Here is a 17195-nt window from a genome sequence, read left to right on the forward strand (position 1 = left end):
CATTTTTAGGACTATAAATTTATATAAAATGCTAATTTATATAAAATACCAACAACACAGTTGTTCCACAAAACTCATAACTAAATCAACTTTAGGGAGCATTTTTAGGACTCTCAATTTATATAAAATGCCAGTTTATATAAAATATCAACAACACAGTTGTTCCACAAAAAGCATAACTAAATCATTGAATCTCCTCTTATAAAGCAACCAATGACAATAATGATAATAAAAATGCTGTATTCAGAGAAGGGAAATGTGGAATGGGGTAGGATGAGCTGCTTCAAAGGTGAATTTGTAGGAAATTTTTATTCAGAACTATAAATCAACTCCCTAGTATCAATAATACACAGAGAGAGGCTGACCTGTGAATCTTTGGTATGCAGAATTATCCCAACTAAATTTGTCCTGGGAGGGTGCAGTAAGGAACATGGTTTATAATTTTTATTTCAAGTGTGTTTAAGCCCTGCACAGCACAGTGTAGCAAGCCTAGAGAATGCAAAGTGGTTGTACTGAGCTCCCTGGAACTTGCAGTGGGTGCTCTAGCTGGCTCCACTGGAGCCATGGCAGAGAGAGGAATGATCCCTGGGACTCAGCAGGAGCACTGGAAATGCTCCTGACCAAAAAGTGGGGGGTAGCCACATGAGTCTGGCCTACTGTCCATTTATTGTGGGTTTTTTCTGGAGTAAGGAACTGAGAATCCACCTGCAAACTGAATTATTTCTTAGCACTTGTGGTTGGTTTGTCAGGCATGCAGTGAACTGCTGCTTACTGCAATGTTTCATTCCTACTGCTGCAAGATTATTCCTGGGAAATGTGTATTTAAAATACTCACCCGTGTGAAATTTGCATTGAAGTGGACTTGAGATTCATGGTTAAAATAGAGGCTGACATTTAAAGATTTATGTAACCAGGAAAGGTGCTTGGTATTTTAGCAGTTCTTCTGCAACCTAAAAGCCATTATCTGAACTTGACCCTGTTACTGACCTGTGTTAAAAATGAGCTGCAATCAGCCACATTCTGTTCACACACAGTTTTTGCTTTTGAAGTATCAACATTTGAGTCTAATCCTGTAAAGAAAATGTTTATTAGGATGCAAGAATTGTATTGCTGCTTAGATTTGAGCATGACTGTGGTGTGGCAGCTGTACAGGCTGTGCAGAATTCCTGTATTCACTTATGACTTTGGCTTCTGGTGTTAAACATGCATGACTTGAACCTTGGGATAACAATCCCTTGTTTAGTTGCAATTTTTGCTGACTTGTAAATGAATTGTGACCTGCTGCAGGCAATTGAGCCTGGCTGCAGAGAATGCTTTGCTGAAATTCCCCAAGAGCATTGGTCAGCCAGTGGTGACTATAAATGGTTGGGATCACTGACCACCTGACAAAAGCACTGGGAATTTTTTATTTTCTGGGAAAAAAAAAAAAGTTTGATAGCCTGGAACTGTGCTTATCCAGCAGCAAGCTGCACCACTGACCTTTGTGGCTTGGCTTGCACTTGGCAGGGGTGGATTTGGATTGAAATATTTTAAATCCAGCCCTTGCACACCTGTTTCAGTGCTGATAAAGCCTCTGAACCCCCAGGAGCTGCCCTGGGGAGGTGATGAGTGTTGGCAGCCTGGCTGAACCAATGCCTTTTTAGCCTATCATTGCCAATTGCTTGATTTTATTGCTGCTTTATTGAGACTTTTAAGATGAATTGCAATTTTAAGAAGAGATATTTGGGTTTTCTGTGGTGGACTTTAAGCACTTATTGTGTGGGGTTGTCTTTTTTTCCTCAGGGCCTCCACGGATGTCTCCAAAGGCTCAACGGCACCCTCGAGGTCACAGAGTCTCTACTGGTAGGGGTACAATTTCAAGTGGCTTAGAATTTGTATCTCATAATGCACCTGGGGAAGCATCTACTGCTGCAGTGGCACGAGGCAGCCCTTCAGGTGGGACGTGGTCATCAGTTGTCAGTGGGGGTAGGTAAAGCTTGGCTTATTGCAGATGGCTTGCAGGGGGATCCTTAGAGTGGGAATGCTCAGCAGAATCCTGCCTTTTCCAGGCAATTCATGCTCTGAATAATCAAATTCTGGGCTAAGGTTGGAGTGGGGAGAAGGATGTTCCCAGATAGCCGAGTGAGAGCTGGTGCAATATTGTCCTAACTGTAGAGGCAGGTGCTGTGTGGAGAGAAGGGAAGGAAAAGTGTGGGAATTAGTTGTTGGAAGGATTCATTTTAGGGGATTTATTGGAGGAGTTAGAGATTTGCCACTGCATCCCTGAGTTTGGTTCTGGCAGCGTGGCTGGACTGTGGTTTACAAATGAAGGAGGTGTTTGGGTAGAGGAAGGTTGGTGTTAAAAGATGAATTGATACTCAAGTTAAGCTGGATGTACTTCTCCTTTAAAATTTACATGGATTTTAAGTGGTGATGTTGTTCTTGGCTACTGTAGGAGCAGTAATAGAGTGTCTTATTTTTAATCTGTTAATATATTTTTTTAATATTTGACTTTAAGCTCAGTCTTGTGCCACAGGTCTAGTCTGGAGCTCTTGAGCTGAGGCCATGTTCTGGTGGGCTGTGAGGAGCTGGGTGTTTCCTTGAGGGCAAAAGAGCAACAGTTTGGTCCTTTTTAGGTCCTTTTTGGGTATTTTTTAGCAGTGCAGAATTCTAGAGAAGCGTAGTGGGAACACATTTCTCAGACAGAAGGTATAAATTAGACCCACAGAGGCTTGTTGCCTTGTGGAAAAAACTTCAACTCTTCTATTGTGGCATTATTTGTGATTCACCTTCCCTGTTTATATATTATTAACATGCAAGTAGGACTGTTAAATCACTTACCTGCCTTTCTGCTCGCTCACTGGGAGTTAATATGTCACAAAAAGCACAAGTGGGATGAGCAGGAAGCAGGAGCTACAATTTACTGTTCAAAGAATACACAACTTTCCTTGCTGCTTTAACACAGGGGCAAAAATATACCTAAAAGCACTCTTTTTTTCAATAGGCTGTGTTGTTTTTTTTCCAGCTGGCAAACCTCCAAAAGAGGACACTGTAAAATGGATGTGTTTTTTCAGCCCTCTTAAAAAATGTTTTACATCTCTTTGTGTGGAGACCTGACCACCTTTTGTGTTCTGCCTGAAACTGGGTTAATGTGAGCTGTTGTAGTTATACTGCTGGGGACTTGGGGAAGCATTTTGCAGATTCTTGGTGGGATTAGAGGGCAGTGATAAATTTTGGGGGACAATCTGCAGAGAATTCTCCCCATTCTCTATGAAATGCTGCCTTGTAAAGAACTAGGAGATGTGCCTGAAAGGTAAACAGGTTTTCAGTTACTACATGATACCTCACAAAGTGTTTCAAAGCATGTTTGTAGCCATTTTAAAACTAAAAACAAACTGCTGAGCAGATGGGGAAGCTCATCCTATAACTGCTTTTTCCTGTTTGTTTCTAGTTCCGAGATTATCCCCTAAAACACACAGGCCTAGGTCTCCAAGGCAGAGCAGCACTCCCATGGGACCAGCTCTGCCTTCTCCTCAGCCTGGTACTATTCCCACTGAATCTGTTGCCATGCCTGTTCCAGCTGCCTCTCCTACACCTGCCAGCCCTGCATCCAACAGAGCAGTCACCCCCTCCAATGAAGGTGAGTGGCCCTCACTACCTTGCAAATTCCTAATTCCCAATTTCTGACAAGGAATGTGCCCAGGCAAGAGCACAGCTGCTTGCTGAATCATAGGAAAACTTGGGATACATTTCATTTTACTGTGAGTTCCCATTTCTCCAGCTTTAAACTAAGGTTGGAGAGAGGCTTTCTGAGAAATATCTACAATTAATTTCTTGTGCCCTTAAGGAATATGGGTTTATAGGTGTCTGACTTCATTGAGAATATTTTTTTCCAAAATGAGTTTTTGCCTCTTTTTTAAGTTAAAGAAAACACAGGACACTGGTTTCAAACACAGCAAAAGGAATGGGGAAGAAAACCCATTCAGGAGCACAGTCAAATGTCTAAGAACTCTCAAATCTTTGTAGCATTCTGTATGAAGAGCTTGGACTGCTGAAAATAATTGGCTCTAAGTTTACAGTTTGTTCAGTGTGGTTAAGGTTTTGTGTATGATGAGAGGGATGAGTTTAATTGGGTTTTTTCATTAGACAGTGGGATGGGGAAGGAGGATGAGGGAGGGTGGTCCTCCAGGCACCAACTAGGTAGCAGGAAATGTAAATTAAAAGGTTTTTCAAGCTAAAAATGCTTAAATCTCTCCCCTGTTTGTCTCTTGCCTTCTCTTTGGTCAGTTGGAGTTGTGTATAAGACAATAACTTTGAAATTTCTTTTCCAGCTAAAGATACAAGGCTTCAGGACCAGAGGCAAAATTCTGCAACTGGAAACAAGGAGAATATAAAGCCAAGTGAGACTTCTCCTAGTTTTTCTAAACCTGAAAACAAAGGTTTGTATCCAAAGCTTTCATGTACTGCAGTGATGTAGGAATTGTGCACACTAAACCTGCTCTCCTGGCTGCTTTAGTTGGCATTTTAAAGAAGGCTTGGAGGCAGTCTGGTGTTCTACAGTGAAATGTGGTCATGCAGTTGTGAAGTGGCACTTTGAAATGTTGTTTGTGACTCATTCCATCAACACCAAGTGTAAAGATGCTCATGTGGATGGTGTGATTTCACTTGGTTTTTTTCTTTTTTTGTCCTCCCTTCTTTCTTTCCCCTGCTCACAGAGCTGCTTTTTAGCTGCCTTTGGACTGAATATGTTTCTGCTCAGAGCTGTGCTCACAATACTTCTGAGCATCGTGGTCAGCAGAGCTTTTCTAACTGTGCTTTTCCTATTATGCCTTACATTTGTTTGTTTCTGTAGAGTTGTTTGTTCATTCAGTTCTCAGAAAAAAAAAAAAAATCTCTTCATGTTGTTAAACTGAGAACCAGATTCATTAATTCTCTCATTGGAGAGACCTTTAGGATGAGTCCAGCCATAAAGCCCACCTTGGCCAGTGTTTCTCCTTCCCTTGCTGTTTTGAAATGCTGGCACAGGCTGGGTTGGGGCTTTTGTTGCATGTTCTTTGTGTTCAGTGAGTTCTGCAGTCCCTGCACCTCGGGGCTTCTGCCTTGGTGTGGTGCATCAGAACTAAAGATAAATCAGTTATGTAATGCTCTGCTTTCACAGAGGCTTTCTGTGTGCTCATACACATAGGTCATGGAATTGTACCAAATAAAACCCAAAAATAAGGGGCTGGATTTCATTTTTATATCTGCAAAACCATTATCTTTCTGCAAACTTAGTAATGTGTATAAAACTTGAATTAGAAATGCTTGGACAATGTTGATCTTGTATTTGGCAGGTGTCTCTCCAATTGTTTCAGAGCATAGAAAACAGATTGATGATTTAAAGAAATTTAAGAATGACTTTAGGGTAAGTTTGTCTCTGTTAATGGTGTCATCATTCTCATGTGCATCCAGATTATTTTAATGAATTGAGCACACTGCCTATGTTAACAGGTCTTTATACTTTTGCCTAATGTATGAAAATATCTGTAAGAATTCATGTTAAGTATTGTAAAATCAATGCTGACTCTTGTTTGTACAATTGCCTAATGCACATAAATGTGAATATTGACTGTACACTGAAGACAGGACTTGAAACCTGTTTGATCATTAGGCACAAATAATTATCTCACACTCCATATGGAGGAGCTGTTGCAAAATTAAATGAAGAGTTTTGCAGAGGAAAATTGAAGATGAATTCATATTACTTATTTCCTGGTTAGAAGGGTTTATTAAATCAGGTTAGCTTTTCAAGTGGTGCTGTTAAATCACTCAGGGGATGAGTCCAGAGGGTTGTCTGAAGCTTTCCTGTCACTCCTTAATCAACATACAGGTCACTTGAGTGGCTGAGCAGCTCCTTACACAGTGCCAGCTTTAACACTGTCAGTGCCCATGGATTTCTTTCCTAGTAGAAATGGAAATGAGCATTTTAAAAGGTCATTTCCAGATGATGGAGGCTTGTGGGACTGTGTTTTACTCTGTGTATGTGACAGCATTAGATGGTCTCTCCTGAGTTTTGTATCAATTTACTGAATATATCCCTTGGGTTTTTTCAGTTACAGTCCAGTTCCTCTTCAGATGCAGTGGATCAGCTGCTAAACAAAACCCGAGAAGGTGAAAAATCAAGAGATGTAGTTAAAGAAAAGACAGAATCCACCCCTAAAGAGTCTATCATAGAAGCTGGCAGTAACACCAACTCCAGTGGTGGCAGTAGCAAACCCAACAGTCCCAGTATTTCTCCTTCCATGAGTAACAGCTCTGAGCAAAAGCGAGGGCCTGAGGTGACCTCCCAGGGTGTACAGACATCTGGGCCTGGAAGTAAACAAGACAAAGAGGACAAAGAGGAGAAGAAGGATACTTCTGAGTGAGTAATCATGCCTTTTGGAATAAGCACATCTTTATTAACAGCAGACCTTGTGCAGAAGTCATGACTGGGTGACACATTCCTGGCTCTAGGTGCTGTTACACAGGAGGAGCCACAGGGGAAGGGACTGCCCTGAAAGTCATCTCCTGACTCAGTGCAGAGCTCTGGTTCTGCTGATGCCTAGTTCACATCTAAAAGCTTATTTCAATGTTTTTCTGGCTCACATGAGCTGTGGTATCAACTGGAAAACTTTTGTGGTTAGTTGTAGTAAGAGTCCCTCAATGAGAGTGGCTTTTTGCATGCCATGAGGTGTTTGACTTCTCAGAAGTCTGACTCACAGGTGGAAGTGAGGTGTTTCCTAAATTATTAATTGCAGATTTTCCTGTAAAAGAATAATGGCCAACTTAATTTTTTGTTCTTTATGTTTAGGCAAGTTAGAAAATCAACACTTAATCCTAATGCTAAAGAGTTCAACCCTCGATCTTTTGCTCAAGTAAGTGATTTGATGCTGTTTATCAGTGCCTTTGAGCAGATCTTTATAAACCAACCTTTTCCTTGAAGGATGCTCAGAACTAACCCTGCCATATCCATTGCTCACCTCTCTTTGTAGCCGAAACCTTCTACCACACCAACCTCCCCTCGTCCTCAAGCTCAGCCCAGCCCCTCCATGGTGGGGCATCAGCAGCCAACCCCCGTGTACACTCAGCCTGTTTGTTTTGCACCAAATATGATGTACCCGGTTCCAGTGAGTCCAGGCGTGCAGGTAAAGTGCTGCAAACTCCTCAACACTTCCCAGAGATCCTCAGGAAGCTGGGCAGGGCTTAGGAATCATAGAATGGGTTGGGAAGGACCTTAAAGATCAGCTTGTTGCAGCTTGGGAGCTGTGAGTTAAAATAGTGAAATAGTGCAGCTTGTATTGCTCTTGTAAATATAAATCATGTTGTTGTTAAGTTTTGGCTGTGTAAATACTGACTTTTCCCAGTGCTCCCTCAATCTGGATGTTCAGATAATTCTAAACACTTGTAAATGCCAGCAGCCCACATTTATTGTGGGTCTGTGCAGGTTTCCTCCCAGTCCTCCAAGCATAGTCTCTCACTCTCTGCAACTGTTTCTTTGTTCCAGCTGTGTCCTGCTGATTTCTGGTTGTTGTAGGGATCACTGGGGTTTCAAATCTAGCTCCATGATCATAGAATCATGGAATATCCAGAGGTGGAGGGGGCCCACAAGGATCTTCAGCCCAGCTCCTGGCCCTGCACAGACACCCCAACAATCCACCCTGTCCCTGAGAGCTCTCCAGGAGCTCTGGCAGCCTTGGGGCTGTTCCCATTCCCTGGGGAGCCTGTTCAGTGCCCCAGCACCCTCTGGGGGAGGAACCTACCCCTGATATTTCAGCCTAACCCTCTCCTGACTCAGCTTTATACCAAAAAGCTGCTGTGGGGCTGTCGGGGTGAGCCCAGTGCCTGCAGTAGCAGCAGTAGCATTCCTGGGCTGGCTGTTGCCAACCATCTGGTCTCAGTTGTGTGTCCGTGCAGACTTAATGACACTGATCCAAGAAAATCTCATAGGTTAGGCAGAGTTCACTAAACCCTGCAGCAGAACAGAGGGAAACACATCAAAGCTGAGTGGGGCCCCCACCCCAGCACACACTGAGTTTTTAAAGGAATATCATACCTTCAACTTCTTCTGTTTCAGCCTTTGTATCCTATTCCCATGACGCCCATGCCAGTGAACCAAGCCAAGACATATAGAGCAGGTAAAGGTGAGAATAATACTGCCTGTTTGGTTCTCAGTCTGCATGCAGCATGGCTAAATGACAAATGTTTGTGTGTTTTCTAATCCATGGCAATTTGCTTTCAATCGATATTTTAAATGCTATTTTTATTAAAGGGAAGTAAGTGGAAATACTAATGGATTTTTAGATAAACTAATTCAGCTAAAACATGCCAGGTTTGAGTAATGGGGGGTTGCTTGGTTTGGAATCTGATTTGACAAACAGGAAAACATCTCTGTTACTTGGAGCATTAGGGTGAGCTGGTCATCTCCTGTGTTTCATAAATATCACAGTTTGTTTAAAGGGAACTTCTCTGCTGGTTTTCTCTACTGGTTTGCAGCAGTGCCCCAACTGGTGCTTTATAGAGGGGTTTTTAACAACATGCAGAATCACTATTTCTCCAGGAAGAGTTTGCTCTGCTGCTCTTCTGGAAAGAGCTGGTTCCAGTTTGTTCTTGTTCATTCCTGCTGCCCCAGTGACTGAACAGCTGGACTGACAATGACAATGCCACGTGTTTAAGTGACACCCGTGGCTGTGGAGTCGTGATGGGTGGTGGGATGTGCTGGGAAGGACAGTGAGGGAGCAGAAAGTGCTGCTCTTGTGCTCCTGTTCCAGGGAATGCTGTAACTGTGCCCAGTGAATGCTCCTGCAGTGGCAGCCAGTGCTGCAGGACAGGACCAGCCCTGCAGCTCCAGTCACTGCAGGAGGAAATTGTTTCCTGCTGTTTAGAAACAAACAAGTGGCCTTTATCAACCTAGGGGAGACAAAACCCTGCAATGTATTTCTGTGTTAAAACACAGTAACTTCACTGTGGCCTCACCCCTGAAGTCTTCTGGTTAGTAACACTGTTTTAATCAGAAATACTTTGCTGAGTGCTCCTTTGCTGGGTGAGGCAGCTCCAGTTCTGAATCCCTTTTTAAGTTCCAATATTCCATCTGTGTGCAGCACAGCCCTGTGGGAGCTGCCAGGGTTACAGCTCTGTGCCCTTACACTGTTCATGTTGCCTCCTTTATTTACTTTCTGTTGTTGATCTGCAGTGTAAATAAAATCACTGAGTGAATTTAGGGATGTTTTCAACATTTCCCTCTCCTCTCCCTAAGAGATTGCCCCTGCAGTGGAGTTTAGAGGAGCTTGAGGTAGCTCAGTTAGTAGTTGCAGCCTGACTGCAGGAAGCTGAAGCTCTCCTGGAGCCCTCCTGGAGCTCTCATGGCCATGCTTTACAGGCTGAATTAGTTTGTTCCCAGTGAGTGGGGTGGTCACCTTCCCAGGAGAGCTCAGGTGACCCCACACTGCTCTGCTCTTTTCATCTTTCTTCCCTCTTAGTTATTCCTATTCCTTATAGGTTTTGTCTCCCTCAGTGTTGTCTGTGACCTAAAATTTGCTTTCTGCTGCCCTGAGGGGTAGCACAGAGCTCAAAAGATGTAAAAACCTTGAGTGTGGCTGGGTGGAGACCTTTATTGTGCTCTCCTCAGCCATAAGCACGAGTCACTTTAACACAGACTCAGATTTCCAGCTGATGGAACAGTGGCTGAGTTGTTCCCATAGAGGGTGAAAAAGCCTTTTAAAGGGAGCAGGATTAATTGGTTAAGTAGGTATCCTGATATAACCTTTCTCTTCCCTTCTGATTCTTGTCAGTCTTTCTCTCCCTCCCCCTTTCTTCCTTGATGAAAAGGCAGGGCTGGGTTTGTGGCTGTATATCCAGCCTAAAGGCAGTCATGAAAATCAAGTGTTTCCTGGAGAAACTCTTCTTCACACTGTTCCTTTCTGACAGAGCTCTAACCCATGGCTAAATGTGTGGGGTGAGGATATTCCACTGGTCCCAGTAACATTATTATAAAATAGAACCTTTCAGAAATCTCCAAATTTTTTTCTCTGTCTTTCTAACATGAGACAATTTTTGTTTTCCAGTACCAAATATGCCCCAGCAGCGGCAAGACCAACACCACCAGAGCACCATGATGCATCCTGCCTCAGCAGCAGGCCCTCCAATTGTAGCTACTCCACCTGCTTACTCTACACAATATGTTGCATATAGCCCCCAACAGTTTCCTAATCAGCCTCTTGTGCAGCATGTGCCACACTACCAGTCTCAGGTAAGAATCCTTTCCATGCTCCTGATCAATCCAAACACAAATAATGAAGTGGTTCAGAGCTAAATAACCCCCTTGTGTCCAGTCCTGAGTCACCCTGAAGAGTTTCTGTGTTCTGGAGCACACGTGGTGATCTTGGAATGTGCTTCAAAGCCCGTAACAAATTTTAAGGTCCTAATGAATTTTAATGTCCTAACGAAATTTAAGGTCAGTTTGGAAGTTGGCATTCATTATTGATATGGTTTTTTAGCTCTTTGAAGAGTTTCTTTAGGTCATGGCCAGCACATCTCCTGGTTAAGTGTTTTAAAAATAACTTACTTGGTGAACTGCTCTTACTTCAAAGGCTGTTAAATCTACATGTGTAATTGGATAAATGTATAAGCTTAGTTCATTATTAGAGTGGCAAAAATTGGGCATGCCAGTGTTTGCTGTCACTTTCTAGCCCTTAAATTTTGGAAACAATTGGGTGTGAAATCCTCAGCTCAAACGCAGACAAGGCGGAGCTGCGACTGTTTAGATGACAAGAGTTTCTTGGGAGTTAATTGTTAACCCAATTAACTGTGTGGTTTTTCCTTTGTTCTGCCTGCAGCATCCTCATGTTTATAGCCCTGTAATACAGGGCAACGCTAGGATGATGGCCCCACCAGCACACGCACAGCCGGGTTTAGTATCTTCCTCTGCAACACAGTACGGTGCGCATGAACAGACACATGCTATGTATGGTAGGAAACGTTTTGTGTTATATGTAACTTTTTAAGTCCTTACCTTGTGCAGGGGATGTATTTAATCTCAGCCTTCCAACGTGGGTATCTCAGTAGATGTGGTTTATATTTCATAAGATGATGATGATGATGAGCAGAGCATTGAAAACTGAGCCAGCTGGTTCAAATGAAAACTCAAGTGTGCTGATTTCGGTAGGATGCCAGTGACCAAGATGAGATTTCAACCTGGGAGCTGCTAAAGAATATCTGCTGAAAGAAGTTTGTTGAAGTTCTCTTGATACATCATCCCTTGTTTGTTCCTTGATTATAATTAGTACTTGTTTTATTGCAAGGTTATGACCTCAGTTTCAAACTTGACTTTAGTTCTGGCAACTAGTGAAATGCTGTCTTTATGAAACTACTGGCATTATTAACAGTATGAACACTGCTGTTTAAGCAAAATAAACCATGTGTTGCTTACCTTTCTCATTTGGTAAGTCAAGAATAAGTAAATGCAACAGCTCATGTATTGCTCTCACTTGGACATTTAGTCTCTAGCATTATCAGATGGGCATTTTTCACTTACAGTGAAGTGCTGAAAATGTGGGTTACCTTGTGACAAAAGTAAAATGTGCAAGAACTTTCTAAAGCATTCTAAATGTATGATGAATCAAGGCCCAGTTTGGAGGAAAAAGAGCTCACTGCAAAACATGCTATTGAAAGAGGTAGAGTCAAGGTTGTTTAAGGCTTGGAAATTGTCATAAAATGTCAAAACAGCAGATGGTCTCTTGAAAACATGGCATTTCAATACTTGTTATAGCATCTGAGGAAAAGTTTCATTGGGTCACGTATATTATTGACTTAGATTCTAATAAAAGATTTTCTGTACCTTTAGACATCTTTGTATGTTTCTGGGTGCTTAGTTTTACACTGCTACTTCATGGAAGTCCATGACATGTCATGAAAACTTACAGAGAATCTGGAGTTTAGTGGGAAATTAATTCTGGTTTTAAGAGGTGTCTTACCCGTCTGAAAACATCTTGTCAGATCTCTGCAGTGGTGTGGTAACAGAGTTAAGAAACAAAAATAACTTATTTTGACACTCAGAGGAAGAACATTTGAGCTCGTTTGTGCTGAAGCTGAAATGGAAGTTGCTTGTAGAGATTAATCTTTCTCTCACAGGTCCTTGCTAATTGTATTACTTTGATCTTTTCAACTCTTGTGCTTGAGGTGTCCATGTAAACAGATCTTCTGTTTGCTTTTTCATTAGATTAAATAGAATTCCCATAAAGCAAATGATCAAAGGCTTTCAGACCTTTATTGGTGAAAACCCTCCTCTCAAATTCTAATTAAAATAAAACCAAACATGAGATAATCTGAGATTGGATTCAGAATGGTTGCATGTGACTTTCTAGCAATTTCCCATTGTGCACCATCCTTATCTTCTGTAATCAGTGGGTTCTGCAGTGTTGAAGTACAAGCCCATTGCCTTGCTTGGCTTTGATCAGATGTCTGTATAGTGTTTTTCACTGATATTCTAATTTACAACTGTTAGATCTCATTTTGTGTTGGTTTTGCAGCTTGTCTGTTGTAGATATGTGACTACCTGCCAGTGCAAACAACTAAGTTGGGTCAAACTTGAGAATTCTTTGGTATTTCCTGCCATGTAATTAAATATTACTTTCCCAAGAGCACCTAATTTCACAGAAATGGCCTGTCCTCCTGTGTTCTTTCAAGTAGCTACTTGGTGATTCTTCTAAATATTCTCCCACCTTCCAGTAAATGATGGAGTGCTTGAAATTTTTGTTACTGAAACCATTGAACCCAAGAGGATCGTGAACTCCATGTGATAGAACCTTTTTTAAGGGTGTGTTCTTGCCCTGTGCAGAGGTGTTTAGTGAACATGAACTGTCTCAAATGTACCCTTCACCTTCCAAGGTGACACTGACACATGGAATGACTCCTGGTGTTCTGCAGCAGCCTCTCAGTTCACATTTTTGCAAGTCTTACATGTGCTGAGTGCCTGAAGACCTGGCCCAGATAGACTGTGCTTCCTCAAAGTGTGTCCAGCTGTAACGTGTCCACTTCAGCTTCCATTCATCCATGTGTGGGAAAAGGCAGGAATGCCAGAGGTGACCAATCTGAGCTGCTCATGGAGCCAAAGAACATCATGTTGGAATTGTTCATATCTGACTGACTATAAGAAAATATCCATGACTTATGTGCTGTTTTTGGGAATCTTTAAGTTTACCCACATTTGAACTAAATATACCTGTGCACTTTGAATCTGGTCCTCTCTTAAAAAATAATTTGAAAGTACAGAATAACAACTTCCTGAGAAACAACCACCGCTGCTGCTTTTGATTTTGCTCAAACAATTTCCCTTTTGGCTCTTAAAAATGGCTATCTGATTTTTAAAAGATACATTATTACTTAGTTTTAGCGCTGGTATCAGGATTCAGTGGGCCACGCTGCCCTTTTACCCTTCAAGGTACTGGTGCTTGCTTTGAGTTATTCCTGCAAAATTCACTCAGTTTTTCTCCTGCATATGTGGTAGAGAGAAGATGTCTGCAAGAACTACTGTGCTGAGACCTGGGGGTTGGGGGGAAACTGCTTGTCAAGTATTCCTAAGGTGTGAAGTGTTTTCTGGTAAGATCTGAAACTCCACCTTCACTAATGGTTTGGGACAAGTTGAAAGTCTGTGGCAAATAGTAACAGCCTGGCAGCCAAGAGCAATTCCTGTTGATTTAAGGCAACCTTCCAGAATTTTGGGGTTGTTTTCCTTCCTGTCTTGTGAAGAGATAGCTGAATCCAAATTACATACAGTGACCTACACTTGGTGATAAGCACCCTTCCATTTTAAAGAAAAGTACTTTTGTCTAATGCTGTTTAATGGGATATTCCTGCACTTCTGGGATTTCCTTGCCAGTTCACAGTGTCACAACCCCGCTGCTGCCAGGAGAGAGGAGCAGAGCTGCCTGGTCCCAGTAACCCCAGCTAAAGACAGGACAGAGGAGTGTTCAAATCATTGGGGTTTTCCCCTAAAAATGGGGAAGGACAAAGTCCAAAGAACTTTCTTCCCAGCCAGACGATAACAACGTCTGTGACACTTCAGCTGCGGAGCCACCATGTCCAGGAGAGTTTGAGATGTGACACCTTTACCTGCCACCCAGCCGACCTGGAGGTGTCATCCTTGTCCTGCTCAGCTGCACCTTGGGTTCAGGAGGTTCTGTGTCTGTCTGGCAGCTGCTGGCTCGGGGTGGCCTCCCAGTCCCTGTCCTTCCTTGGGCTGCTGGAGTTTGCTGGCCACCGTCCCAGTTTGGCTCCTGTGTCACACAAAGCCCAGGCTTCTGCTGCTGGTAGAAAATTTGGTTACCAAGTGGAGGGTGGATCTGTCCATTCCTGTGACAATGAACTTGTGTTAGTTTTCCATGTGGCTGAATTGTTTCCAGATAATTGGAGTCCTCTGAAAAACTAAACTTTTGTGTTTAAGAACTTGTGTAAAACCAGAGATTGGTTTTACACAGATGCATTTCCTGTTTTTTGTGCTCTCATTCCTGTCCCTGTTCTCCCTTCCCTTTTCCCCTTCTGCATATGTTTTACTGGTCTGGTGTTGTCTCTAACTTTATCTGGTTTCTGTCTCAGCAGTAGAGTAAATTCTATTCCCTTGGTAGTACAATGGTGGATATAATATAAACCTCAGAGGATTCTCCAGGGACTAAGAGTGAACCAGTCACCAAAGTTGTCTTGGAACTGTTCAGAATGGCAGTGCTATAGCTGAAAAAGCAAGGGCCAGTTTCTGCTCTAGTGTAATTGCATTTTAACCTTCTTGTTCCAGTGGACAGTAATAGACCATGAATTGACATAAAGTTTCTTTTTGTGTTAATGAAGAACTGCAGACTCAGTGTCAGAGTTAAGAAGGAAGGCTTACTCAAGACTTGTGTTTCATCTCCACTAATTTGTAAAATGAAATATCTAGCTCTAATAGCAGCTAAGTGAATAAAAATATCTGCATGGTTCTAGAGTCTTCAAAAAATAATTAAAAAAAAAATTAAAACTGACATTGACCTTTCCAGAAGATGGGAAGTATGCACGTGGCAAGAGGCTAATTTACCTTTCTATTTCCCAAATTCAGCATGTCCCAAAATACCATACAGCAAGGAGACAGGCCCTTCTTTCTACTTTGCCAGTGAGTTGGGTTTTTTGTACTAATTTTGATTGTACAGAAAAGCACTTTCTAAAGAACCACATGTTAAAGGAATGGGACGTGTTGAGGGAACAAGTTTCCTTGCACCAAACCAGGATGTGGAAAACGCAGGAAGGTTCCTCTCAGTGGGCAGGGAATGGAGCTTTGGAACAGATTGATATAATCACAGGAAGCTGAGCTGTCAATTCTTCAAAAATTTATTTTGAATATGAAATAATCTCTGACTTCACTACCCAGTCTTTTCATCTGCAGCTGGAAGTGGGCTCTAAGAAATCCTTCCCTGCGAGGGTGGTGAGGCCCTGGCACAGGGGGCCCAGAGAAGCTGTGGCTGCTCCATCCTGGAAGTGTCCAAAGCCAGGTTGGATGGGGCTTGGAGCACCCTGAGCCAGTTGAAGATGTCCCTGCCCATGGCAGGGGGTGGAACTGGATGGTCTTGAAGTCCCTTCCCACCAAACCACTCTGTGATTCTGTAGCCTCTGTTTGAGCCTGTGGGAGCTGCCTTGCTCCCTTTCATGAGCCAAACAGGATTGTTACACCTGATGAATTACCAGCTTCCTAAAAGGAGAAAGAACATGGGCCTCATCCCTTTTAAAAAAACATGGCTCAAGTTTTGAGCCCCTGGGAGGAAATAACTCGAGCTGCAGCTGAGCTGGAGGGAGTTTTCTGTAGAGCTGCCACTGAAGGAGCACTGGGAACTACTTGTGGCCATCATTGTATGACAGGGATGGGATGAGGACTCCTTGGAGCTTTCTCAGTTCCATTCCCTGGCTCAGGTGGGGCTGTGCTGGTCACCAGCATCACTGGAGGCACTGGGAGAGGAGCTGGTGCTCTCTGGACACAGCAGCCTGATCCAGCTCATCCAGGAAAGGCAGAGAACTGCAAAATGCTGCCTTGTCTGCTGGTGTTGAGCAGCTGCTTTGAGGAAGCTGAGGTTTGAGGGGGGTGCTTGCAGGATGAGCTCTCACCCAGGACATGGGAAAGGAGGAGTTGCAGTTTCAGGCTCTTTCTGTTCTTGCTCCTGTCCTGCCGTGGCACTTGTTGCTGTGTCTGTCTGTGAGTCTGTGCAGCCCATGCCAGGCACTCTCCTGGTTTGTTGTTTATTTTTTTTCTTTTTTTCTTTTTTTTGCATTAGCTCATGCAAGAGGGATGTGAGAAAAACCACTTGTTCTCCAAAAATTTCCTCTGGAGCAGATTTCCTGTGTTTCTTGTGCCACACTGCCTGGGTAGGGGCTGTAGGATGCTGACCTGTGCTGTCTTCATGCCTCTTGGTTTGGTGCACTGAAATCACTTCAATAACCTCGTTCCTTTCTTGGATTATCTTTGAAGTCAAGTCCACCCTACCTGTGTAAAATGACTTCTTGAAATGTTTGTATGATGAAAGAAACATTTGCTATTTCTTTGCTTCCTACCATTCAGGTCTTTTAAATGTAGTTATCCTCACCATCTTACTGGCTCTGGTAATAGGTTTGAAGTTTGTTCACTGGTCAGTTCTTGAAAATAGGCTCTTCACTGCATCTGTGGACCATGACCAACGCTGACCAACGTTGGCACCGTTGAAATTCCAGGGAAAAAACAAAATTACAAAACGACACGATGTGGTTTCACATATTCCCTTGTAGCTGGGAGTTCTGCTTGATTTCTGCTGCTCTGACCTCTTCTGATTTCAGCTCCTTCTGTGGGTTCTGTGGCTGACTACTTCTTGTTTGCTCTCAGAAACGGGGTGCAGTTCTGTAGAGTTGAATTCAGCAATTCAATCCCTGTGATGTTTTTCTCCCATCCCGTGACTGAGTCTCTCCCCTCCGCTGTGTCCCTGCCAGGGCAGTGCAGTGAAATATCTCACATTAGACCCAGTTTGAGTGGAAAGATGCACAAGGGAAGCAGGGCAGCCCAGGCAGAGGAATTTAAGGCATAAAGGGTGAGAAACTCAGTGTATTTGTGCTGGAGTGAGCTGAGGTGACCTGCAGCAAGGTGTGTCCTTGCCTAGAGCATTCCTGGCACATTGTCAAATAATAGCTGGCCATTTGGACAATTGGGGGAAAATGTTGGA

At 43.0% G+C, this 17195-nt stretch overlaps 1 protein-coding gene across 14 annotated transcripts in view; it reads left to right on the forward strand.

The window, feature by feature from the left end:
• ATXN2 (ataxin 2) overlaps positions 1-17195 on the forward strand; it is a 49322-nt gene that overhangs the window by 23310 nt on the left and 8817 nt on the right. For 3 of the 14 annotated variants that reach the window (XM_064392395.1, XM_064392397.1, XM_064392405.1), the window contains 10 exons: positions 1783-1965; positions 3431-3619; positions 4311-4418; positions 5313-5383; positions 6072-6379; positions 6809-6872; positions 6990-7142; positions 8072-8138; positions 10059-10243; positions 10830-10962. In XM_064392395.1, the coding sequence (XP_064248465.1) occupies positions 1783-1965; positions 3431-3619; positions 4311-4418; positions 5313-5383; positions 6072-6379; positions 6809-6872; positions 6990-7142; positions 8072-8138; positions 10059-10243; positions 10830-10962 (1461 nt within the window). The remainder of the gene's footprint in view (positions 1-1782; positions 1966-3430; positions 3620-4310; positions 4419-5312; positions 5384-6071; positions 6380-6808; positions 6873-6989; positions 7143-8071; positions 8139-10058; positions 10244-10829; positions 10963-17195) is intronic. The other 11 variants (XM_064392401.1, XM_064392406.1, XM_064392408.1 and 8 more) reach the window with 7 other exon arrangements.

This window comes from Passer domesticus, chromosome 17, assembly GCF_036417665.1.
Source record: "Passer domesticus isolate bPasDom1 chromosome 17, bPasDom1.hap1, whole genome shotgun sequence".
NCBI lineage: Eukaryota > Metazoa > Chordata > Aves > Passeriformes > Passeridae > Passer > Passer domesticus.